Source organism: Fistularia commersonii, chromosome 17 (genome assembly GCF_037954325.1).
Source record: "Fistularia commersonii isolate RoL2024-O1a breed Wild chromosome 17, RoL_Fcom_v1.0, whole genome shotgun sequence".
In the NCBI taxonomy this organism is placed as follows: Eukaryota; Metazoa; Chordata; class Actinopteri; order Syngnathiformes; family Fistulariidae; genus Fistularia; species Fistularia commersonii.
The window spans coordinates 6230318-6258049 of record NC_141300.1 but is presented as its reverse complement, the minus strand read 5'-3'; the positions used below and the strand labels follow the sequence as shown (position 1 = coordinate 6258049).

The 27732-nt window shown below is 43.1% G+C and overlaps 1 protein-coding gene across 6 annotated transcripts in view; it reads left to right on the top strand.

Annotated features, from left to right (window-relative positions):
* The window catches only part of brsk2a (BR serine/threonine kinase 2a), a 187594-nt gene that overhangs the window by 128410 nt on the left and 31452 nt on the right, over window positions 1–27732 (top strand). For all 6 annotated transcript variants that reach the window (XM_086162602.1, XM_086162599.1, XM_086162601.1 and 3 more), the window contains exons 3-7: window positions 36–121; window positions 5997–6137; window positions 19566–19682; window positions 25301–25334; window positions 26629–26697. In XM_086162602.1, coding sequence (XP_086018728.1) covers window positions 36–121; window positions 5997–6137; window positions 19566–19682; window positions 25301–25334; window positions 26629–26697 — 447 coding nt within the window. The remainder of the gene's footprint in view (window positions 1–35; window positions 122–5996; window positions 6138–19565; window positions 19683–25300; window positions 25335–26628; window positions 26698–27732) is intronic.

Sequence of the window (27732 nt, the reverse complement as noted above, 5' to 3'; positions counted from 1 at the left end):
CCCTACTCTTCTTCACCTGTCCCTCTCTCACACAGGTGGAGCGAGAAATAGCTATTCTGAAGCTCATAGAACACCCCCACGTTTTAAAGCTACACGACGTCTACGAAAATAAAAAATATTTGTAAGTATCACAGGCGGATGGTGGGACGGTTTCGAAAAAACTTTTTTTCTGCAGCTCAGAAACATCATTACTAACAAGTATTCTCTTGAAAAATCTCCATAGATCATTTAGTTGGCCCGAGGAGCAGTTTTAATTGGTTTAGTATTATTGGAGGGCAGCAATGTTAGCCTTGGAGGGGCAGACGCTCCATTAGCATTGGCATGAAGCATTTAATTTAGTGTCTCACACTCGGGGAATGCTAATAGGCAGCGGGAGCCTCCGTAATGTAAACACCATGACAAGCTTATCAGAGGCAACGCCATTAAGAAACATTAGCCACGGAGAGCGGCTGTGGCATTATTCCGCTGCAGCTGCCTCCTCCACAGACACCGGCACAGACGCAGACACATCCATAAATCTATTAGCTAACTTTAACCACGTTGAGTGACAAGCCCATCGGTCATTCGTCGCAGCCCGCTTGATCTAGCGAGGACTGTTTGTCAGCTAAATTCAATTAGTTCCCATCTTGAGTTTTGGCGGCCAAAGTGGATTTGATGCCTCGCACTCGCCATGCAATCTTTTAAGATTACGTGCACGGCAGAGTATTACGATTCATCACATAAGTAGATTATTGAAATCGCATTTTTGCGCCCATGGCTTTACAACGTGTGATGGTCGGTCACTTCTAGCACGACAGAAGCAAAATCATTTCATACTTGAGTTACTCCTAACTGTCACATTAGAGATGTAATTTTGTGCTTAATATTATTGAGATTCTCCCTACTTGGACATCTTGAAACTCACCAGGCGATAGATGCGGCGTGTTGATCCGGCGGTCTCTCGGCTGAAGATTTATGACGGCGTTAGCACACAACGCAGGGTAGTGGGTGTATAAAGGTGAAAGAGGAGTTGACTGAGTCTGATATAGCCGCTCGATAACGCTTTATTTATGATATTTCATCACCGTAAAGGAATAATCGCACAAAAATGTCTGAAGATTCTCAGTCATCATGGTGGGTCACAAGCACTCGGGAATAGATCTTTTCGTGGCAAGAGGAATTACTTAATTTGTTAAAGACATGTCACCACTCATCCAAGAAGCTTGGTGATGTTGATATAAATCATAAATACGATGATGTTTCCATATGGTGATGAAAAATGGGAACCTAAGAAAGTGCAATAGTCTAATACTTTGATCCTTAGCAATTAAAATTGATTTATAATCTGAGAGAAGGTTTATTTAAAGTTCACTCCAGTGTTCACCAGAAATAATATATATATATATATATATATATATATATATATATATATGTATGCACTTCTCTTGTTCGGAAAGTTTGTAAGTTGCTACATTTTTGGAGGTACTGGCTGCAAAAAAAATCTCTTTTTTTCTTTCTCACAGTAACTCATGACCCAGTTTCTCAGGTTCATCCACAAACCATACAGGGAGCATTTTCGTGTGCTCGGATGGGGATGCAGCGCTGCTCAGAGGAAATAGTACTCCATAAAAACTACTAACAGTCCCCGGTTTATCTCGAGTAACAGGGCTGTTATTTCTGGAAATAGACACGGACGTTAAGTTTTTCAAAATGTTTTGGCACTTGAAGCACATTAGAGAAATGCCATTTAACCCGATTTTTATTAGAGAGAAGAACTCAGCAGAACTATCTCCAACCCATATAAGTGTGTGTGTGTGGGTGTTTGTGGGTGTGCGTGTCTTTATTAGTGTCACAGCCTCATAAACACCAGACTCTGTAACTCAACACCCTCAATTTGCAAAAAAAAAGGCCTTTCACTCAAATGGAAAGTCTGAGAAAATCCCAGTGACAGCAGAGAGGCTCTATTTACTGCTTTTAAACTGGCCCATTAAAGACCGAGCTAAAAGTATTACACAATGAGAAGAAGCCCGATTTTCTAAAGGCAGTGGACTCTTTATGACCCAAACATTAAACCGGAGGTTGAATCCACCAGGAGCTGTGTTCAATTACAGTCGTAGTAAAACAGAATGCAAAGTGTCTGAAGCAGGTTTTCTCCTATCGATGTTTTATATGCAAATGAAGAACCGTGTTTGTATCTGCCTTCCCATTAGACATCAAGTTAGCTTTATATCTATTTAAGATGTTGCAGCAGCAGGTAATCGGGGACCGTCTATTACCAACATTTGAATTCAGCGATACAACTTCTCTAGCAAAAGGAAACAGCTGCCAATGTTGTTTGAAATGGTGTCAATGCGCCAATATTTGATCCTCAGTCCAATGAGGATCGTGATGATCGCTCTATTGGATAGACAAAAACAACCTTTGCGCAAACAAGTGGGTTAACAGAAGCACAGCCAGCTCTTTGGGGCAGGACTCCGTCGTCCACTTTCACCTGAAGAAACAAGGGCCACTTGTGTGACGACAGCAATGTTGGCCAATGTTGACAAGACAGGGAGTTTTAGAGAGGAGTCAAGAATCCATCTTTCTCAAAGTGTAAGAAATAGAGGAGGGGTCTTAGAGCAGGAGTCTTAGGCACACTTCTTCTATGTACAATGCCGTGTTGAGATCTGTCCAAGCTACCCTGCAAACCAACCAGAGAGATCCACAACCAAAACCAGGGACTGGCAACCATCGCCCGATCATCAGCCCAAGTGATCTAACTGCTTTCTTTTATTTTTTGCTATTTACAAGTTAGCCATACAATTTCCCCTTCAAATTACAACTCAGGTGAGACCCCGGATTCGTACTTTTATTCCCCAACGAACACACACGCACGCACACACACACAATGGCGCAGCCAACCCAATCACAGCACATCTATACTGGAACGCCCCCATGGTTCTGTTAGAACTCCAAGTCCAGTTGTCATGACAACAATCATGCATGAGTTGTCTTATTGGTTATAAACTGAAAAAAGAATGAGCCTTTCGGTGAGTTTTTGATATAGGTGATAAATAAGTAAACCATTAGCTAGATACTTTTGCCCCATACTTACAATCACTTTGATTCTTTTATTAGTTTGATGACATTAAAAGTATATCAAGAATATTTTTTATTTGAAATTTTAATTTAATTTACTATGGTTCCAAAAATCTAGAATTGATTGGATTTTGCCTAATGCACTTAACACATTCGGCTTTTCGGGTTGCCTACCTTAGTGCATACAATACGGATCCCATGAATATCATATTGCTTTTCACCTCATTCATTCCAAGGGTGTGTGATCCACAATGATCACCAAACTTTGTCCGCGGTTGATTGTTGTTATATGTGCCAAAGTTAAATAGGTTTTATCTGCAGCTGGCTTCATGTTTGCTTTGAGCCCAGAGTGGATGTATTTACCACAAATTCTGCAGAGCAACACTGGAAGCGTAGTCAATAAAAATGAAGGTGGCAATGTTCACGCACATCCGCAATGGTGAAGGAGGAGCCGGTATTTCAAAGCCTGTTCAGGCCTAATTTCTCCCAGTGAAGATGGAGGGAGTTTCAGCGCAGAATATACGAGCGGGCCAATCCGGAACAGGTTAGACCACCGCTGGCTGTTGGCCTGGCGGATCCTGTTTCATGTCCGGGTGAGAGGAAATTCATCTTCCTGCTGTCCCCAAGGAGTCCAAAAGCAAGGCCGCAGAGTTACGATGACAGACTGCTGCACTTAGAAGCCAAGCGTGCCCTCGTTGGCCACCTGAAGAGTAAAACTAGAGTGTGAGTGTGTGTGTGTGTGTGTGTGTGTGAGAATAGACTCACCTCGCAATTTCATCTTCAGGGTATAAAGTCGACAAAAGAAAGATACACATTCTTTTTTTTCTCGCCTCCCTTTTCTTCATTTTCATGATTGCATTTCCTTCTGCAGTTTCAAAACAGCAAAGTTAAAATCTCTGAGCAATTAGCCAAATTTGCATTTCTTAGTCTTTCAGCCTTGTTGCACGATTTGACACATTTATGCAAAATAGCGGGTTACAATTGTCTACAGCTTGCACAAACACGTCGCACACTGTTGCCCTACATGCTTCATTGTTAATAAAATTGTCAAACTCCTCTAACCTTCTTTCATCACTCAGACCATTCCATGCATAATTATGTTAATTATTAATGCCTTCTTTTCTGGAGAGCAAGAACACGTCCGTTTTGAGCATGAGAAGTTTTAATGTTGCATAGGCGGCTGTGGCTCGGTAGAATAGGCGTCCCTCCTATGGGAAGATTGCCGTTTTGCTTCTGACTCCAGCAGTCTGAAGTGATCGTGGTTATCGCCTTGAGTGTGTGTGTGTGTGTTAATGGGCCAACACTATCTAGTGTGAAGGGCTCAATAAGCGTAGACAATTTAAATCGCATAGATTTTTGTTTTTTGACTTGAGGTAACAACTGCAACACCTTGACAAATCAAGTATTCCTATATGATAAAAAAACAAAAATAAAATCAACTTGGTGGACCTCACAAATACTGTCAAAGTAACTAGATAGTAGAATTTCAAATATTCATCTTGAGAAAAATTCACAAAAAATACCCCAAAATTGAAGTAGGCTATAATAGATAGCAAAATCCAATTATCTCAAATAAGTGTCAATTCAACTAAAAATCTGCAGGGTTTGATGGTTTTTGTGAATATCATAAACCAGTCCAGCAAGTGAGGTCTGATTGAACAAGTCGCTGAGCAGGAGAATGCAACACCAGTTGTGTCCCATGCATCACGCAATTGGAGGTCTGAACTGGATAAGTGTTGTGTGCGGACGTTGCCGTGCACCAGAGAAGGTAAGGGTGGAGGCAACGGAAGGCGAGCTGTGCTAGATTCATGTGAAACCAACTGTTTTTAGATTAAAATTCCATTCATTTGTGCAAACATGGACGCTAAATCAAACTGGATGCCTGTATCAGAATGACAGGGATGGAGAGATCTGTCATGGACATCTGTTTCCCCTTGGTTGGTGGAAGTTGTAGAAGCCACACAAATAGGCTACACACACATATATATACATATAGTACTGTATATATGTGTGTATAATTGAAACAATGAGCTGTTGCCTCAACAGTTGATGTAATTAGAAAACATACGACACTGTAAGATCATTATTTTGCTATTTATTTGAAGAGTATTTACTTTTTGCTCTTGAATCTCACACAGTGTCTCAATGCTTTAAATGTTTTATGCAAAGCAGTTTATTTTACCGCGTTACCGAATAGCGCATTCAATAAATGGTAAATCACATGATTATAATTGCTGGTGTTTTTATGGATACACTTTATATACCTTGTGGGAAATTAGCCTTCTTAGCAGACCTCTTGCAGTACTGTCACCTTACAGATACTACCCTGAGATGTACGATGCCAGATGATACCAAATCTAACTTCCTTACACCTTATAGACGTTGACAGTTAAAGATACGCCAATACGACAAGAAAAATTCACATATTCCGAAAAATAACTGTCACATTGTCGGTACCTGTGCGGGTTTGTCCTAAACTCTTTTTATGTTGCAGGGCTTTTCCGTGCTTCTCCTCAGTCTTTTTGTAAACTAATGCAACATTATCCCCCCCTGATGCCTCCCTCAGGAGGCCAAGACCGTACAGTATCTCAGAAGCCGCCGCATTTGTTTGTACCACAGTACTGGCAAGTTTCTCTTTCTTAACACGGGGACAGCTGCACAATGACAAATAAAAATAAATGCTTTGGTGTAAAATGGCTTTTGGGAAATCACACTGTTGTTTCTGGCCATGTATCTGCAAGTTCCGGGGAAGCGCAGCACTCCGGCATTTCACACGGCTTTCTCTTTCTTCCAGAGGGCTCTTTAACGACCAAAATAATAATAAATCCTGCATTTAAAAATAAAATCTCTTATTTTGTTATGAATATAAGATTTTTTTTTTTTCCATACTGTTCTTTTTCTTGTCTCTGCTTTATCAGTCTGGCTCTTCTCCTCTGCAGGTACCTCGTTCTAGAACACGTGTCTGGCGGAGAGCTGTTCGACTACCTGGTGAAAAAAGGCAGGTTAACGCCCAAAGAGGCCAGGAAATTCTTCAGACAGATTATGTCTGCCCTGGACTTCTGCCACAGTCATTCCATATGGTAAGCAACATACCTGAAATCATATTTAATTTGGCTAAAGTACTTCATTCAGAATCGAGCTGATGAACTGCAAACCCAAGGATTCCTAATTTAGGGACTCAGTCACATCCAGGTAGTTGTGACACATGGTCACTTGGAGGTCCCCAATTAATAATGTTTAGTCATTATAGTATTCAAAAAGATAAATAGAACTATTAATAGAAGATAATAGAACTTTATTATTCAATTCATAATTAAAAATCAATAATTTGTGTTGTTTTTGACACGTCTTCGATTCTCTTGCTTGTCGTACCTTCACAGCAAGTTCACTCGATCGTTTCGTTTTCAATTTTTTAAACTCGGACAGAAATTGGCGAGTAATTACCTCAAAATCAAAAAGAATGGCAACATGTACCCAAAACTGTTACTGCTGTGTAATTACACAATCGATCCACACAATGGATAATATGAATGCCATCTAGATATAGATTTGTTTCAGGACTTTGACAATGAGAGATACAATAGATAAGGTCTTCTTAAATTAAACAGAAGGATAAATAATGGTTTGCAGCCACAAAATGACACACTTGTTGTGTGTGTTGTTGTGTTTGAGTACTTTCGACGGCGTATGTAAGCTTGTTGAAATAGTTCCATTACAACAACTCTGCAACATCGTGTACGTTTCTGGTTTTTGCTTTATCTCAATTTTTGATATTTCACAGCTGATGATGGTCAATTGGCAAACGTTCAGGCCATGCCTTTTGTGGCTCATGATCACCTTAATGTGTTTTCTTTGTTTTCATTACTTTGATAAACTGCTTTCCTGCAGTATGCTTCAGTCGTAGATGCATCGACTGGCTAAAAGACCGTCTCTCACGAGGCGTTGTGTTGTTCGCTTTGCGTTTTCTATTGTTCAAATGTAGGTACCATGTCGTTACCCATGTAACAAATGTTGTTTATATTTATTTGGCTTGGGGGGATTATTACCAGTTCACCAACCGCAGAAAATAACACATACTTTAAAAGTCAAACATGTCGTCTGGGGCTTAGTTGGAACACATGGTATGTGTGTGTTTGTGTGTCTGTTCAGCGATGTGTGTATAATGTATAGATCCATTTGTGTTAATGTAGCAGAGATAGTATTTTTTTTTTTTTTTTTTTTCTTTACAGAAAACATGGTGTGTTTGCCAGGCAATATGGTCCTCATGCGGATCAGCCAGACAATGACACCATGGAGGGGAAGAAATTGAGAGTTGGAAAATAAACAGACAAAAATATGATAATAATAATGATAAAAATTGTGTGAATGGAGAAAAAAATAGGCAAACAAAGATTATGCCCTGTTTTTTTTTTGATAATGGAATTAAAAAAAGAAAATAATTTTATTACAGCCAATCTCATGGGCTTGACTAAGACAGAGAGGTCAGAATAACAGTTTTATTTTATTAACCCAGGGTTAACCATATCTCAGCGGTAGTGGTTGTTCAAACAGTCAGCAGAGAAGACACCCAAAAACTTGAACCAGCTGCTCAAGGCCTCTGAGGAAGAGGAGGGAAGCGCCTTTAACTCCAGTGTAGAAACAAACTATAGCGTGGGCAAATACTCGATGAATTTAAAGGCTGCTCTGCTTTTTATTACGCTGCAACACTGTCTACATTTATGTGATAAGAGGTATTTTTTCACCAACAGGCTTATACTGTTGTAATAGCTAATGTCTGCAAATGTCACGGAGGATGTGTGCAGAGGTACATCTTTATAACGGAAGAAAGGTCAAGAAAGTCTCAGTGATGGTGAGAGACTGACTGAAATTCACAACCTTGTTTGTTGTTCTGGTGCAACAAATCCCTCGTGCTATTTTTTGGCTTCAGGGTTTCATTACCAGACGTGGATATCGCTCATCTTCTCAAAGTCAAACCTGTCACCCGGGACTCATCTGGAGTTTGTGATACTCTTGTGTTTTAATGTCTGTCTTTTTAACACAGTGTGGCGACAATGTAATTACATGATAATTAGTATTTATTTGTGATCCTACAACCGAGAGTGACATTCATATCTCTAGAGAAAACGGAGAGGAAGTGCCCTTGATATGATTAAGAGAATTGTTTGTCTTTTTATGCCAGGCTCATCACAATATCAGAATAAGTCTATTGTTCCATTTAAGATATATTTATTTCTTACATAGATTGCAATCCTGACTCTGATATATGTAAATCCTGTTAAAGTTAACTGTATTTTCTTTTTCTTTATATATACGCACATATGGGTTTTGAGTGAAAAAAAAAAAAATCAACGGCTTTCATTATGAATTTGTTTCCTCAAAGGAGCCCTCGAATGTAAATTCAGCAAGAACGCAAAAGCGTGACAACTTTTGAGGAGAATTTCGTGAGACAGAATCAAAACGGTGGCCTTTGTTTTGTACTTTTTGCATTGGCAAGGCCATAATATCCAGAGACAATGGCTGTAGGGAAAAAAAAGGAAAGGAAAAAAATAAACGTAGAGTCTACTCTACACTGTCCTGTGACTCGCGGTGATTCCATCCAAACCTGAGTATCTGGGTGAGAAAGCAAGCAAGGACTTTCTCCTCTTCATATTTAGTTTTATTCAGCACTTTGTGAAGAGCTTCCTGCTGATGTTAAACAGGAAATCAAGCTGATTAAACCAGAGGCGCTTTATTTCTTTATACCTTGTGTTGTGCTTGCAAATGCTGTGAAATGGACCCGAAGGGAGAGAAATTAGTCAGGATGTAACAATGATCCATTTTATATTCCTTCGATTCTGTCCGATGCCGTCTGTGATGAGTCCCACCGTGGAAGCTGTTGTGCGTCCTACTTCCTGGTGTCCAAGTGACTTTTCCTCTTTAAGAATTAGTTCCAGATGAAGGTTTGGCTCTTGGATGCTCAGATATGAAGAAACACCTTTTCACTTCCCGCTTGAAACAGAGCCCAATGCTCTTACCTTTGGGAACGGAAGTTAGAGGTGAATAACCGAGAGTGAGACCCACAGATTAAGCCAATCACGAGAGAGCATCGGGGACCGGCACGCCGTGCGCGGTTGTTCACGGATGATCGCAGCTGTTTTTCTTATGAGATCCATCCGGCAGATTTTATTCCCCCACTTCCTGTTTCTCAAATCTCCCCGCAAGCCCCCCCCCACCTCAGTCAGACTAATGACATCCCGAAAAAAAAGCCTTTCTTTCTCGCAGTCATTTCTTTCATTTCTTTATGGCTGCGCGGGAGATCCACACGGGCCATTAGAAGCGTTCCCTTTTCTGTGTGACTCACCAGGCAGAGGGGCATAAACACATGCTCCTTCTACGCTCGTACCACTGCCTCGTGCTTCTGTCCTCCACCCACATCCTTTCCCCAAATATCTCTATTTAGCCTGATGAATGTGAGTCTGAATATCCATGAAAGCAGACGGAAGGAAGCAGCTGTTTATGTCTCTCCTCAACTTATGAAGTGGTTCTTTTCTTATTTAGAGAAGAGGCGTGGAGGGCGAGGTAGAGAGGAGGCCCTGCGGACAGAGGCCTGAAGGTGGAACATATTGGACCCTCAACCGCAAAAGCCGTGCTGCATTCAAAGGTGGTTACTGAAGATCAGCGTTTATCAGACGCCGAGGCGCAAGTTTGTCTCTCGCCGTCTGCTTGAGATCTGAGTGGAACGCGCACAGACACCCACTGGGTGTGAGGCTTTGAAAAGTTTCGGAAAGAAACGATTTAAGCCGGTTGCTTACTATACCGAGTCGTCAATGAGAGCTCATTTGCTGTGAGACTTGATCTCGTATTTTCATGTTTTTAGTTGCAATATGGACGTAGAGAGAGTTGGGGTTGATTGAAGGAATCGGTTCGACGTCGGGAAATATAAGTCAGAAAAACAGTTCCTGCGCCACTGCCCGTAGTGAAGCCAGATAAGTTGGTAGACAAAACTTATAAATAATAAACATATAATATGACAGTATCGAATGTGCACATTGACAAAGTGCAAATTAAAATGTAAACGGGGATGTTCTTGTGCAAGTCGAGAAAAGTGCCGGGTGAAGCTTGAGGGTACAGGCTCACAATGTGCAGGTTGAGTGCAAACAGTGTAGTAAACAGTTAAGTACAGCACTGGGTGTCAAGCGCATAGAACCAAACAATCGAGTGCATCTGATCGTCCCGAGGTATTTCATGGCACATTGTCCGAACATCTGACGAATTACATATCTTCGAATTGGAGCCAAACTGGATGGATCTATCGATTACTTTGACTTTATTTGGCTACTGACAACACAGGACATCATTTACACCATAGTTCTATGTTTACAAGCTGTAAATAAGATAAGATAGACTTTTCTGATCCCGCCACAGGCAAATTCGAGATGAGTTGCTCACTTGACGAAAAAGGTAGCAAAGAAGGGGGGAGTTTTGTGGACGGCTATCTAAAGTTTTAATAGTGCCAGACTTTGAGGCATGAAGGGTGGATGATGAGCTGACCCTCCATCTATTCATCACATTATTTTATTGACCCCAAAATGTTGCAGTTTTTTAATCCATCTGAAGGGCAGGATGGAGGTCACGGCAGTACAGCACACCTGGAAGGGCTCCGAATTTCATTTGTCGTAGAAGGTCCTCGCAGATGTTGTAATAGTTGTACTTCAAATAGAGCGTACCTTCAACAACAACCTTGGCTCCTTCTTGTCAGTTTTGACATCAACGGAACACATCTACATCTGAGCTGTTGCACACAATCACACACACACACACACACATACACACACTCTCCAGAGAAGTTAATGTGGCCGCCAGCCATCGTCGCAAGCGTCCAACGGAGACACAGATTGATTGAGACGGTAAAATTCTATTCGGCCCAAAACATTATCCCTACGCTCTCCCGTCTTGTTATCCGCCCTTTAAACTCCGTCAGCCGATAAGAGAACAGTTTACAATATAATTACATTGGTGTTCATCATCCACATACCTTTGCACCACGCAAAATTGCAATCCTGCTGTGATTTTCTGTGACACGCCAACAAAGACATATTTCTATTGATTTCTTGCTTTGTTTTGCTTTGGTTTTTTTTTAAAGCTGCAGTGAGACTTAATCTAGGGATCAGCCCGAGGTCAAGTGAATAGAGAATGTCAGCTCACGCACATCTATCGCCACCCCGGTTATTTAGTCCTCCCCTCCCGTCACACGTTGGACATGCAGCGGTTTGCTTAAACTGCAATATACATTTTCATGAGCGGGAGCATCCAAGCCATTCAAGTGAAAAGGAGCCGAGAAAAATCGATGAGCGATTTCACCCCCGCCGCAGCCCGCCTTGTCCTTTCTCAACCCCCGTTCGTTCGGTAATGACTCTGGTCCGTCCGTCGTCAGCCGGTTAACAACCGTACGTAGGTGTGTGTGTGTGCGTTTGAAACAAAGCGACTGTGTGGGAGTGTTGGATAAAGACTATCTGTCACATAATGTCGCCCCTTGCAACCCCACCGAGTGTGGTGACGACCAGGTGCGGACCCCCGCCATGCTATTTCAGTACCAAATTTACACCAGACCACTCGGTCCCATCAGAACTCATGAATCCTGATTGCCCACTCGTTTATAATTATCTGGGTTATTTTCATCAGCAATTTTGTTAGTGGAGTTGTTAGCTCCCGGCGTGTGTGTTAGTGCCCTGGAATAATAATAGAATTCTATTCTGGTTAGCAACAAACGTCCAGAGTCTGGGGAGGGGGGAGAATACTGCATGCCTGACTTTATGATTTAAGTCACTTCAAAACTTTTTTTAGCAGCTCTTTCACTTCCTTCTTCCGCTCCCTGTCCTTGACACCGATGTGCACATTATTGCCACCTCCTACACGCGATCCAACAAACACCTGGCCCCGAAGTCACATTAAACCCACACAGAAGATCATCTTGCACATTATCCAAATCCACCTTCCTCCCTCAGAGTGTCTCCCACACTTTCTCTGTTATTAGCTGCTTTATTCCTCTTGTTCTCGAACCGCCACACCGCTGTCTATGTGTAGCTGCTCGCTAACGCTCTTCATAGAGACGGATGGTCCAGGACGCATCCTCCTTTATCTGATCATCTTTATTTTCCTATATTTTCAGAGTGTTGGCACATTATTTATTGCGTAATTGTGAATTGTGGCAGTGAATAAAATCACATCCACGATGCATTACTTGATTGATCCGACACATAAAAATACCCAGCTAATATAGTGATTGAAGACCAGGGCAACTGAGCAATTAATAACCACAGCGTGGAAGGCTTTACACTCACACTTTGGGCTACAAATCGACCAAGGTCCTGCTCAGGGATGTTGTTAACGCGGATCCGATCACAAGTGGATGGAGTAAATATATTCACGCCTTGCATTGCATTATGCATCTCCACCGAACCTCTTGTTATCAGATCTCACCTCCCGCTCGCTATGCAAATACGTACTCACATTAGTTCCATTTGCAAAGACCAAATGAGCTTACTTTATCCAGCACATTGACATGCACACACAGGTAAGCTGCTATGATTGTCCAAGGATAAAAATGGATAATTTTATTTTTCCTTATTTTCATCTGCCGAGGACTGTGTCAACAGAAACAACTGTCCATTGACATGTGTTTCAGTATTTTATCTACCATTATTGGCATTTGCAAGGTGAAGAGGGGAAATTCAATTGGTTACATCTTTTTGGAGAATGTAGCCATTTTTGGGGAGAGGGGCGCAGAGGCAGTGAAAGAAAAAAACAAAGGGAGAGCTGTTTTAAGGCACTCAATTTATTGTAGTAACTGAAAAATAGAGGTGATGAGGAAGTGGGGAGGCGATTGGGAGGAAAGAAGTGTGGCTGGTTGAATAGCATTTTACTGGAGCACGTAGTATATTTTTTAATATGGACTTTTGTATAAATTTAGACCATGGGATGAAATCCGTAACCTTTTTTGTCCTTGTTTAACCGTATTTCTAGTGCACCAGTTTCCGCAGTGTCCTCTAAGACTAGGACAGCTATTTCGTTAAAATTAAAAAATAAAATAAGTCAGTATGTCTTAGCACAAAGTGGTGATGGTAGAAGTCATTCAGCTCTTACTTACACAAGCTATTGATAACGTTTTGATGTGGCGCATGGGGCGACCGACTGTCCTTGGAACTGAACATTCCTCGTTCGATTCCTGGCTCCTCCTATTTTGTCGAACTGTTCTTTTGCAAAACACCGAACCCCTGGCATCAATTGACGGCGGCCAACTGCTCACGGTTCATCCATGATGAGTTAACTGCATCGAGGATTTTCTGCAAGGAATTTATAAAGTATAATAAAAAAAAATACTTGTCACACATTTATCAATTTTTTAGAAGAAATGAAAATGAATTTTATCTTGTGTTCTATAAAACTATCCTGTGTTCGTGTTTTAGTTAACTATGAATACAGAGGCAAAGCTTGTGAAGCTTTCCACAGCAGCGGACTGTTGTTGACAATTTTAAGGCCTGATAAGTCGGGAAAAGGTTTGTTCTTAACAAGGGCAAAGTCCCAGAATTGAGCGGACACGAGGGGAACTCAAAAGCTGGAACTAATGATGTAAAGCTCGCTTCAATAAGGAAACTTTCTTTTCTTGCTTTCTTTTAAAAGCACAAAAATGTCAACAGAACAAAAAAAGATTCCCCCCATTGGCTCAACTTTTGGAGAGAAAACTAAATGTTACCAAATCAGTTATGTTGTCACATTCTGTCTCAGAAGCTCTGGAGCTCCAGCGTCATGGAGCCGTAGCTTTGGTTCAGCACTTGGAGAATTTAGGTTCTGCTTAGGATAAAACCATTGTTGGTGGAGCGAGAAAAGAAAATCCTACGGTTGTGCTGGAGGCTCTCGGTTGTGACGAAGTCACGCATGAATGTTTTTCCTGAACGGGGTTCAACATATTCAAGTCTTGGAAGAATTCTTTCATGGACTGTGTATGCTTTGTAAGTCATGTTCTCGATGCCCCCTTTGGAAAGGCAATGAAGGGTACACGCAGTTTTTATTCTAGTTTGATGAAATATTAGATAATGTGTGTGAGGACTCTAAGGAGGTATCGGCTAGCAGAGTGGTGCCCGGCGACGCAGCTTAAGAACCACTTAAGGACATCTCCATCGTCCTGCTCCTTATGGAGGACAAGTGATCTACTTTCATAACTTGTAACCACATCGGTTTGTTTACCTCCGACAGACAGGCTATTTAGCAGCGGAAACTCAAAGACGTAATCAGGGGACTTTGGAGGAGGAGGCCTCCTCATTTGACAAAAAAACGTCTCTGTCACTGGAGACGTGTGCATTCCACTTACTTCTAATCCATTTCAAGGGCAAGAGGTATGAGCGAGTGATGCTGAAGTATGGTGTCGATGTGGGGAGGCACTTGAAGGCGGTGTTGCAGTTAGCAAACCTTCAAATATCAAATTAAGGCCACATGATCGGAGAAAACAAATTCAACTTCGAAGGACTTCACTTATAGAAGAAACTGGCAGTATCCGAAACGGTCCGTTAACGAATTTACCAATTACACTTAAGACAACATTGTGTGTTGCCATTAGTCACAACTGAGCTCATTAAAATTGTATTATATCATTGATAGTTATGGTGGATGTGATGGAAGAGTTCATTAAAGTTTAGTACACTAGTTGATGACGGTACGGAGGCTGACTTTATGCATCCCAGTGGTAGATTTCATGTTGTTTTCTATTTATTTATACATTTTTGAAGTTCTGCATTATGTAAATTGAGGACCCTGTCTTAAGGGTCAAGGTAAATATAAGCCTTTGTAACTATGTGATGTGTGTATATGTAAATATGAGCCCTCTCTGGAACTCTCTGGTTGTCATGACAACATGCAGACGGATATAAATGGACCATGATGACCTTCTTACCAGAGGTCACATGACAGACGACTGTTTCTCCTTGCATCACTTGCAAATGAACGTCTTTGAAGAGCTTATTCACAATGTCCTGTTTCACTTGTGGGATTAATATTAGCCGAAAGCTTTTCCATTAAAAGGCTTAAAAGTTTCGGCGGGCCAGAGGTGAATGGTGCAGAACTGGGCTCGAGCGAAAAAGCTGTAGTATCTGGCTAGCATTGGGACAGCATTGTGGCAATTCAAGGCATGTTAATATGTCAGAAAAGATACAAACGGCGCATTAATGTTTGTTTCAAGTGTTTCAAGCTTATCAGTGCCTCGTATCTCGGCACCGTAACAATTTTAAGAAGAGGCCCCGGGAAAAAAAACAGACTATATATGTTATATATTTTCCAGGGGAGGGACAGTTAAGTTACTATTCATCACCATAAACATGTCTGGGTTGTTATGGGAATGTTTGGCCCAGGAGGACAGAGTGATTACAACGGCGTGTAAAACAGAATGGTATCAGCGTTTCTACGTGCAGATGATCACAGGCAATTAAAAACTCAGTGTTACGTCTCGAGACTCCCCTGTAACGGCTCCGCTGGGATGTAGACCTTGATGCAACGTAATGTGGACATATGCATCCTGTAAATTACCCTGAGCAGCATCATAACAATGTGTAGCATCAGAAGTAAATCACACTGCAGATTTTACACTCGTTTGATATTTTCCATGTCTTCACTCTTCTGCTGCTCTGAGGAAACAGGAAAAAATTTTGAGAGGGGAGAACAAAAAAACAAACCGTTATAAAGTATAGTTAGCATTTTCTCCTCATATCTTGTTTCCCCCGGGTCCTCCAGATTCCTGCTTCCAAAAAATATGCAGGAGGTTCATCAGAGAGTGAATGGCTGTTTGCCTCTGTGATCTGTGAATGAGAGAGTGAATGGTTGCTGGTCTCTAAATGATGTGTGGATTTATGAATGGTTGTATGTATGTGTATATGCCCTGGTGATCGATCCGGTAAACCCTGTTTCTTGCCCAATGGCAGCTGGGATTGGCTTCAGCCCCCCCTGCGATCCTGTGTGCAAGTAGCTAATAACTGAATGTCCAATCTTCCATTCATCCATTATCTACCAGTTATTCTGTAGTCAGGGTTGTGGGAATACTGATCCCAACTGTCACTGGACGAGAGGCTATCTTAACCTTCTACATGCTTTTGGACTGTGGGAGGAAACCGGAGAACCTGCACAGACGTGGGGAGAACATGCAAACTCCACTCAGAAAGACCAGGGCCTTTCTTGCTATGAGGCGGGAGTGCTAACAACCTTGAGAGGATGTGTCAAATCCAATATAAATACAAAATATGGGTTCACAAGCTGCTAGATGTGTTGGAACTTCGGGCAGACCACATGACTCGCAGTTTTTGTAATGATCCCCAAATTGCTTCTAGACCCTTCTCTTCAACACGGGACCCTGTTTTCACCTAATAGGACAAACTGAATATCCTGTAGGAGCCTTGTGTGTAGACACACGGCGGTATTGACGTCGAGAACGTGGGCGGCAGTCTGCCAGCACCACTCTCCGGAGCAGAACCAATTCCCTTCAGGCTGCTTTAGTGCTGTTGACTCCTCTCACCCTGTGTCCACTCCTGAGTGACGTGAGATACAGAAATACCCCCCCTCGCACCACCTGCTGTGTGAGTGAGATTGCGGCCGCAAGCCGTAATCCATTGTGTCTCCCGGACAGTTTAATGTCTTTTATGGACAGCAGGGTTGTGCGCCCAATAAACCACCCAGAAGAAATGTTTCTCCGTTATTGCTAAATACACTCGCCGGCTGTCTCTTTGCTTCTGAGGATTTGGTTTTGTGTTTCCACATGTGATCACGCAGCGATCATGTCCCTTCTTTTTAGATAACAATTGGTGAGATTACTGAGCGAGTGTTTGCTCTCTACCTCCTCTACAGCTGTTTTTCCACCTCCTTTTTTTTTCTTTTAGCCTCTATATGCTCATTATAAATTATTCATTTTGAAATATCCGTTCAATAGCAAACTACTCAGCTTGATTTGCCAGGATCTATTTTTTACATTTATATTCCACATATATATGAATAGTTTCAGATATATTTAATTTCTGTTTCATTTCTTCTAGAAGTTTTTCTAAAGTCACTTGAGGATATTACTCTGACTGATGAAGACTCAACCGCCACAGTTGTTATTCACGGTGCATCATTTTTGGTACAAACGCGTATGAATTTGTCCTCTTTGTAAAATACACTTTCTGGGGCGTTTCGGCAGATTGAGCTCCCCTGAGGCTCCGCGAGCCGGGAATGACCTTCAGCATCATGTTAAATATCAGCAGGATATTATGGATGGCAGCCTAAGTTCATACTTTAATACAAACTTGCAGCCCCTCCCCCTTTTTTTTACCTCTAGGACTTAGAGATTTCTGTTTTTTTTAGCCTTGCTTATTGATTAGGGTCATCTCGAATTAGCAATACGGCTCCCCAAAGCTTATAGCAAATATATAAACACCGCCGGGTTCATGGTGCTGTAGGTCAGGGATGCTCACACTTTTTCAGCATGTAACCTACTTATAAAATGACCAAGTCAAAATGATCTACCCACAACAAAAATGCAAAACATTCTTTATATGTAAAATGTATGTTGACGTTCCTTGCATTACTGCATGAGCCAATTTTTGCACAACACAAAATGATTATGTAGATTTTTTTGTCATTACCCAAGGTCACTCTGATGATTTGCACTGAATTGAATCAGCCAGGGATGCACAGTCTGGACAGTAGCTTCCAACCAGCTTTATTAGTGATGACGTGACTCACCCGGAACGATGCTTCGGTCGCGGCTTTCGCTTTTGAAGTACGTTGTGTGAAAAGTGACTACTCTCCGGTCTGGGATTTTAGTTCCTTCACCTTTCTCTTTCTCAGCTTGCTTTTCGGCTGGATGTCCGTGGCTTATTTTCCATGAACAGTCCAAAAATGCCCTTTACATTACCCTTCTTAGGTAGTGCGATGTTAGACTGGCAGATGAGGCAAACACACTTCGAAAATGTCATTGTGAAAAAAAGTCCTCGTCCTATTCCGTATAAAAGTGCTAAGTTTTTGTCTTCTTACTTGGTCCAGCTGCCCCACGCATTTTATACCATTTCTTAAGTTTAAGAGAAAAAACCGAGGGCTAAAAATTGGTGATAACTTGCTGACTAGCTTGTTAGTTTTGCTGCACTTCACGCCATTGTTTGTGTATGTGCAGTGACCTTAGTGTCAGAAAAAATCAGATGTCATCTGACAGGCTGCCCATCAAGTGACGGGATGGATGATAGGCTGATGTCTATTTTTTTAATGACATGCGATCTACCAGTATTACCTTTGCGATCGACTGGTAGTTCGCGATCGACGTATTAAGCACGCCTGCTGTAGATGATGACACCAAATCAGTCATAAACATGCACCTTTCAATCATAAAGGTGTAATAAGAGGATTCTTGTAATACCAGTATAACTACACAGGTATTACACCGGTGTCCCCTTGGCTGTTTCTTCCCTCCTGTACATTGACAGTACGAGTTAAAGAGTAACTCGCAGGCTCCTGACATTGCTGCCAAATGAAGGTTGTGTGAATTGATAACAGTTTTAGCCCGGGGAGAAGTGTTTTAGATGCTATCTGTGTTTTATTTCAATTATAGCAAGGATCACAGAGACTGCCAGTGTGATAATACACCGGCTGACAGCTAATCCCACTGGACAGGAAATGGGTTGTGCCGCAACTGATGTCATCTAAGGTTAAACGTCTACTGTGATGAGTCTCTTCAAAGATAGATGCACGCAGCGATTGTTCCTCTCCCCTTTTCTATCATTAGTGGAGTTTGTGGCGTTGGAAGAGTCCTGTTGCACGGCGTGGTAACCCGACGCCCCCTATTACATGGAGCGATGAATGTAAGGGAGAACGTCGGCTGGAGCCGCCCGTACGCTCAACATCAACCCTCGAGGAGGAGATGTTAAACGTAGGATAAAACGCTAGAGCTGCTCCGCTTTTTGAACTGCTCAAAATTGAGATGTTAACCCCCTGACGCGGCAGCGAGCATACATGATGTGAGAGAGATATTCCTTACAGTGTCCCCTTGCGAGGAGGGAGAAGGTGTCCGCTGGATATCATCCCCCCCCTCGCTGCGCTTAGTAGTAATGAATGGCAGCTAATGAACACAATCTCTGCACCCAGCTCCCCTCGTCGCCCTCTCCTCCGCCCGGTCTGCTGGTGGCTGTCTGGAAGATGAGAGGAAAGGGGCTGGGTGGAGGAGTTGGCGGTGGTGGAGGGGCGAAGGAGAAAAAAAGGACACAGCAGGGGGCTGTCACACTTGGCGTGAGCTCAGCGCTGAGGTGGGAGCCTCCGGTCAAAATGGACAGATGAAAGGCGGCGGTGGCGGAGCGAAGGGAAGGGGCGTCGGACGACGGGTTAAGATGCTGAGTCTGCGCCAACTCAAACCCGACCCGCGGGTGTTCAACCATCATTCCCTTCGACTTTAATTCCAGCAGTTTACACGATGTGTCATGAGCTCTTTCATGTTTCATTAACCGCTTTATTCTCCTGTCTCTCAGCCACAGGGATCTGAAGCCAGAAAACCTGTTGCTAGATGAAAAGAACAACATCAGGATAGCAGACTTCGGCATGGCCTCCCTTCAGGTCGGAGACAGTCTGCTGGAGACGAGCTGCGGGTGAGTAACGTTTTCAAGATGGATGCGAAAGTGGGCGTAAATAGGGTGAAACGCTGGAGGCGCGTGGACTCGCCAGGATGCGGCTGAGATAAACAGAGGAGATTTGCGTCGTGGATGATGATGCTATCAAGCTCTTTCTCCTCGTGCCTCCTTCTCAGAGTGTGATCACACCGGGCTGAGCTCTCGAGGAGGGAAAGCTGATAACTCTGGCGGTGAGCAGGGGCCCCGGCCGCGGCGAGCGCCACTCGCTACCCTTCTCCGGCGTCTCATAACCAATTCTGTATTTTGATGATGTGCGAGTCCCGATTCAAATCGGGGTCCATCGGTCCTGCAAAGGCTGTAATGAGTTTGCTCGCAGGAAAGTCAGACTGTCACATTGTAGGACGTGTTTTGGGCAGCGGCGTGGATTAAAGGGAACATTCCAGAGCCACACTTTTTATCGTCATCCAAACAGATTAATTTCACCCCTTAGCACTTATCAGCACTACAGTGACTTACACCGCTTTGTTAGCGTGGTTTGCTTTACGTTATTTTAAGCTTCCTTCTTCTTATCGCTACCAAAGGTTTATCACAGAACTTCTCAAATTGTTCCCAGGTTATGGCAAAACATAGGTGAAGCCTGATGTTAGCTGCGATTTTCACTGGGTTGAAAGTCAAATCCAATTTTGTTTACATGGCACCAAATGACAACACAGTTAGATATGACACCTTCCTTGTAGCGCACGTCTGGACCGCACTCTTGCGCAATGGATCAGCAACAAAGGGGGGAAAAACTACCTTGGACAGACCGTAGCTAAACGTGGGCGGCCTTTTGCCTCGACTGGATGAGGTAGAAAGAGAGATTGAGGGAGGAGGACAAAGAAATAGAAGCCAGGTACGATAGAGTTAGGGGGGGTATGAGGGTTGGAGGGGGGAGCCATAAATTATCTCATACTTCTTACATCAGTACTGCTCATGGCACATGATAATAGCTGACGTGAAATAATAATAACTTTTATATTTATAAAAGAAACAACAATGGCAGAAACCTGGCTTCAGTAGATGAAGTCACACCCCCTGCAAGAGAGCCGACACGACAGGTGCATCATGGGATATCCTCCAGCAAAGTAAGCCTGCGGCAGCATAACTAGGGGTTAGCCTTATGCTAACTGTAAGCTTTTTTTTCACAAAGAATGCCTCTTCTTGAACAAAGAGAGAGTGTCCAACCCCTCATGGAGATGGTAAGATGGTTCCACAAAAGAGGAGCTCGCTTCCTAAACGCTTCAGGGACCACAAGTTGTAGAATTCTTTGAGATATGATAGTGCTTGGCCATTTGGGTCCTTTAAAGGTGAGGAGGAGGATTGTAATTCTTCTCTGAATTGTACAGAGGAGTGAGAAAGCCAACACTGGAGAGATATGTTCCCTATTATAGTCCTTGTTGGAACATGAGGAGCTGCCTTCTGAATGAGCCGGGGAGTCTTTAATCACTTGTAAGGTTAAAATAATCGGATTCTGGACGAGCGTGAATTCGTTTTACAGCATCTTTTTTGAGACAGAATATCCCAGATTTTTGCATGATTACATAACAAAATACAAGCATGTCTGCCCCCAATCAGTGGAAATGACATAAAATCAGGTGGCCTTCATTGTGTATTATTCATAAAGTCCCTTAGAGCTGCTGTGGCAGGTTCCTGGTAATCTGGATATTTGAAAATGCGTGTCGGCCAAGGATCTGCAGAGGCCGTGTGACATCTGTCCCGAGCTCAGCCGCGATTCTGTCCAGATTCCAGCTCCGAATCAGCCACAACTGAATTCCGCATACTCGTGCACACAATTCAACATGAGCAAGCTCACATGGTCATGCCTGAACCTCCAAGGACCAGCTGGCCTCTAGCGCAATGGTGTCGCTCCGTCATTCTCCATGGCTCCCTTCTGTGTAATACACACACATACACACACACACATACAAACATACACACACACACACGCACGATAATGCAAACGCAGTTGTCGCGTATAATTTGTTTTCACCAGCAGTACACCTCCCCTCTGACTCACCTGACAGCAAGGGCTCCGATCTGTTGTGTTGTGTCATGGAATTTTGAAGGATGCAACCTCATTAGATGGAATGCATGAAATATGAAAATCCAAAAATTACCTGATATTACCATGAAATAAAATTACAGTTTGTGTATTTGCAGTTGTTTATGCGTATGTATATATAAAACAAGGCTCACTGGACCAAGAAGGTCCCTGGTTGGTTTCAACAAGGGGCCTTTGTTCAATTTCTTCCCATATTCCAAAAACATGAAGATCCATAAATAAGCCAGATGTGCGAATGAACTCCCAAGCACTCCTTTCTCATCATTTTTGACAAAGCTGGAGAAGCATCTATCTTCAGGTGCAGCATCAGTGGAGGAATGTATTTTTTTCAAGAACAGAAAGATGTGGAAAATAAAAACTCTGGTTTTATTTTAGGTTAGGTTTATATATAGATACAGATATGGATGTTTATCTAGACTTGACGGTCCAGGTTTGTCGAAAAACGACTAGGAAGGGAAACGACTAATGCACGGATATGTGACGCTAAGGGAACCTCCCCCATTCGTCAGGCTGTTGACGCATTGGGGAGTGAGAATGTGTTGAATGACAGAGTGAATGCTTGTATATTGCTATATGATGTGTGCTTAAGAGATTGAATAGTTGTTTGTCTCTGTATGTGGCCCTATTATTGATCCAGATTGAGCCCAAACCTCTCGCCCAATGACAGCTGGGATAGGCTCCAGCACCCGCACAACTCTGAGTGCAGGATAAGCAGCATACATCATGAATGAATAAAAAATATACTGTATATATACAAACTGGATCTCTGGATTTCCAAATTGTCAGAGAGAGAGGGAACTAAATAGTTCCTATGCCCATTAAAATATTGTGGAGGTGCATGTTATCATGGTGTGTGTTTGTGTGTATGCCTGTGCTTCTGCCCCTCACGGTGTGCCAGACATGCTCTCTGTGTTGTTACTGATTGCTCACTTTCTTCCGACCGTCCTGTCTCCGAATGTAGATATGACATTTTTTAATTAAACACATTTATCTGCCAACACCCCACCTGCCCCCCCACCCCCCCAACCTCCTCAGCAGTCAGGGGCCTGACACAAATGTATTCCATTTGCCACGGGTAATGGAGCCTGGTAAAGACGCGAGGAGCCCCAGGTAGAGCGGAAGGAGGAGCCTCAGAGGACGTGCATTCATACGATCCATTCACACACACACACACACACACACACACACACAATGGCAATGCTATGTGTTTGCAAGCCCATGCATTGTTCAGTCATGTTGCGCTCACTGAGGAAATTCAATTATCTTGTTACCAAGGAGACCCGCAAACCTGGACTGGGATAAATACTGTTGGACCATAAGCTTCTTGAATGTAAGCTAAACACAATCATGAATAACAATAACATATATTGTTACAGAGGCATCCACCTCACAGTAAGAAGGTTCCTGGATTGTTTCCGACAGGCGGCCTTTCACCTAGGAGTTTGCATGTTCTCCCAGTGTCTCAGTAGGTTTCCTCCAGGTTCTCTGGTTTCCTCCCACAGACCAAAAACCCACAAGAGGTTCATTGAGACTCCAAATATTCCAGATGAGTGAAAGACTTGTAATTCTCTATATGTGGCCCTGCGATCAACTGGCAACCGGTTCAGGTTGAACTCTCGGCCAATCACAGCAGGGATTAGGCTCCAGCACCCTCAGGATCTGGAGTGCAGATCATGTAATAGAGTTGGTTGTTTGGTAAAGGCAGGTCTGATCTTAGACATGATTCTGTGATGGAAGAAGGCGACTCTTGTGACTTTTTTTAATACTGAGGTCTAACGAAAGGGTCCTGTCAAAGAACACCAAGACTCCTCACTGTGTCACCACATTGAATAACACATTCATCTAAATTTTCATGCATATGACGTAGCCTTGCGATGATTTTTTCAGCTTTGCATCATTTTACACCCTTCCAATCCTGAGTCAAATCACATGCTTGATGCTCTGCTGCTAGGAAGTTCTATCTTGTGCCGCGGAGGCTCCACCCACCGGTGTCATGATGAGAGTAAATGCGTTAAAGCAAAAGCAAGACCCAGTAACGGGGTTCAACACAATCATCTCTTAAATTGCAGAGAAATCACTCTGGGGTCTATTTTTCTGCAGCTCAAGTGCGTCTCTCCTCATCGGAGTGAGACGTTGAACATTTTTGACTAATGAAAGCGTTTGCAATTTACACAGGGCCTCTGCAATCGTCGTGTGTGACACACCAAGGTACCTTCGTGAAAGAGCCGTATAAATAAACTCAATTTAGAGGGTAAACATTTTACATTCAGATCCGAACTTCTGCTGTGACAGTGAAATGTATTTTTTAATGATGAACGGACTTTCAGCAAGAACCTCCTGCTGTTACAGCCAGAAATAAATGGGACCCTTAAATGCAGTGAAAGGATCTTCTCTTCCCTGGGTTAGTGGACCTAACATTTGAGTTTGACATTTGAGAAGTCACTGAAAGAAATAACCCATAGATTTTTATTCAAATATGAGCAGGCACGCGCTTCGTCATTTTTTTTTCCCCGGACAAATAAAATTACGGACAAACAAGTGTTCAGCTGATGTTCGACTTTATCTGCACCTTCTGTTTATCGATGAAATCCACCACGAATAATGAGTCCAAGCTCGGCCTGCCGCCTGCGGCCGCGGGTTTGCATGTTTGTGTCGCTCACGGAGACTAACTAGCGCAAACCTCGGGCTTGTTTTTATTTTTGTTCCCCGCTCATCTGCATAATGCGCTATGACACTGAATCAAGGATGCGGAATTTGCATCGGCTCGCGTTTGAACCTCCCCGCTGACACGGCGGCGGCGTCTGTTATGCCGCCAGTATCTCTGACGGTCTTGAGCAAGCCAAGTGTGCATCCCATCAGCCTGGGCTAATGGACAATGTGTTTACGTATGGCAGACACACTCTCATTAGAGCGGAATATCCTGCGATTAGAAGAAGATGGATGGATGGATGGATGGATGGATGGATGGATGGATGGATGGATGGATGGATGGATGGAAAAATATAATAATAATAATAATGAAGTAGTTTGGGGACACTCTTTTCAAAATCTAAAAACCTTTAATAAGATGCTTACGTTTCAGAATGCCTGATGTGAAGAGTCACTCCCCAGCGGCTCCGCTCACCCGTGGCTACTGGATTAAGCAGCTGTACTCTATAAATCTCAGCACAATATTGATGTGTCAATCAAGTCATTGGGTTTACTGTCAGCTCATCCAGGTGCTGTAAAGATTAGTGGGTCTGTACACTGTCTGCTGCAAGAGGATGCCCTTGAGTGAGCAAGCGGTAGGACATCCCGACACCCTCAGGATGTCGGAGCCCCCCGAAGCACATCTTGATCTATGTTCCCTAAAGGCAGTTATTGTCTGCTCGATTTGTTTTCGCTGCATGGCCGCTTAATGCCTGACGTATTGCGATGGTAAAGGCCTTCATGCGTTCAAATATCAGGAACAGGATGAAACTGTAACTTTTCTATTTCCTTTTATTCTCTGAGTGTGTTTGACTCTTCTTACATAGTGTTTTCCATGTCCCAACAGATCTCCGCACTACGCCTGCCCAGAGGTCATTAGGGTGAGTCTCAGAGCTTCTTTCTGATGCGTTATATCAAAGAGTAAGATGTTTATTTTCTGGCTTATGGAGAGATGCAGTGGATTGGGATGCAACCATCAAATCAAGATCCGGGTCTCATGGTTTGGTAATATCATTTATCAGAGAAAAAAAACAGGTGTGGATTAAATTCCAAAGTAAAACAACTAATTTCATCTTTCCTGGTTCTAATACAGGAGTGAACCTTAGATTCATCCAAAGGGACCTTTTACGAGAATTGTCAAATCTCATCTTGGCAAATGGGGCGACCATGACTTAGAACCTTTAAAGACCTTTTTTGAGGTTTTCCTCTTGTATCTTATTACCCCTTATTTTTTTCTGAAACAATTCTCCCCGGTGCCGTGTAACATTGACAGAATCTTTTCCAGCAGTCCTAGGAAGTTAATTCCTTGATAATCAGGGGTTCCTTGAGAAAGGAGCCAATAGCTATGATTTATTTCTAAGTGTTTTCCCAAAGTGGGGCCTCTCCAATAGAAGGATTCCATTCCTGGCTCCACCTGTCCGCATTGTGACGTGCCTCTGGCAAGTCACTTAGCCCTAAGTTGCTTCCAGTGGTCTGTTTAGCACCTTGAATCTGCTGGCAAATGTGGAAGCGCTCTATAAGTAGAGACCATTTACCATTTGGATAACATCCCCATCGGAAAGTATAATTCCATTTTGAAACACGTCACAGTTAACGTTGATTTAACAGCAACAGTGTGACGAAATGTTCATTTTGAGTTTGCTTCTTGTTTGAGACGTACCATTAGTCTTTCCTTTGTATCATATAATAACTGATAAATTCTCAATATGCCAGAGGAACAGATCATTGTAGGGTAAAGTCCCTCCTTCACTGCTGAAGTCCCTGTAACTTGATGGTTTTAACAGAAAAAGCCCACTGATTGTTAGATATTCGAGTCAAATGCATGACCAGATTGTGACACGACAGCGTCCCCAAGTAAACAAAAAGTCAGAGGGCTCGGCTTTTTCTCCTTTTTGCTTCACGGTTGTCTTTATTCATTGACTCCAGCTTGAAGCTCAGGGCTAATCAGAAGGCGGAGGCCTTTTATAGATTGTGAATCATCCACAGGTGCCTCAGAGAAGTCCCAGAATAAAGATACCAAGCTGGCAAAAGGCATAATTGGTCCACTTTAATGTTTTCTCTGCTCTCATAACTGTCTCGTATGCTCTTTTATGAGAGCCTTTTTAGAGGCCTCAATTTTATTTCAGCCAATCGCAGCGCTTCCCGGTCCCACTAACAAAACTCTCTTGTCCTCAGGGAGAGAAGTATGATGGGAGGAAAGCAGACGTCTGGAGCTGCGGAGTCATTCTTTTTGCCCTGTTGGTGGTGAGTGTCAGCTTGTTCCTGTGGTTTTCCCTCTCCGACCTGGGTTTGCATCCTTTACAGAGACGCGGTTTAACCGTGGTCGTAGCCGACGCAGTTCGACCTATGAACCCACCGCAACCATTCAAAAAGGCCAAATGCGACGCGGTGGCCATGACTATGCACATTGCAGCTTGACCTCAGCGAAATCACAGTAGAGGTTGGGCGGCGGCGTGGAGCCGCTACGCAGCCGTATAGGAAACCCCGACATTTTGAAGGTCTCACTGCAAACCCCGCCCGCACCCCAGAGGTGATTGTTACACAATCATAGAACACAGAATAGAAGCATCTCTTTATTTGTTATCCTGCATCCACATACACGTGCGAGCACACACACACACACACACACGCATACACACCGCTGTATCCATAATCAGGTCTTTTCTCCAGCAACATTATGTCTGTGATTCCCCAGCCGTGCAGCCCCGGAGCTTTGTTTCATCAACAGCTGTACTGTAGTTCCTACACACTGTTGCTTCATGAATAATTCATGGCTCCAAACGGAGAGAAGAGAGCCCAAAATAAATACCAACGCTGTACGGCTTTGGCCACAGGCCCTGCATGTTTGTCTTTGTTTTTGCCTCTTTCTCCCTCGCTCCGTCTCTTTCAGGCTAATACGTCTGTATGTGCTTAAACTCCGGTCCCCTTTTCTCCTATGTAGCCGAAACCTAATATTGTTTACCCAAGTGCTCGCCGTAACGACTGTACATCCCTCGCCGGAAAAAACAAAGATATTCCCATCTGAAGACAAGCCGAAAAACCATTTGTCCGATTCGGTAGATGCGTCGATTCCCTTGCCGTTTATTTTTTTTGTTACCTCTTCTCATTTGTCAGCCTTTCTTTATGTCACTCTCACCCTTTACCTTTCACCGTCGCTACCCATCGCGTCGTCTGGTTGTTGACATTCATCACGCGGCCGCATCTGTGCGACGTCAGCACGCTCTGATAAATGACTCCGATAAGAGAATGCTAAATGAACGAGGTAAATGAGAAAGCCGG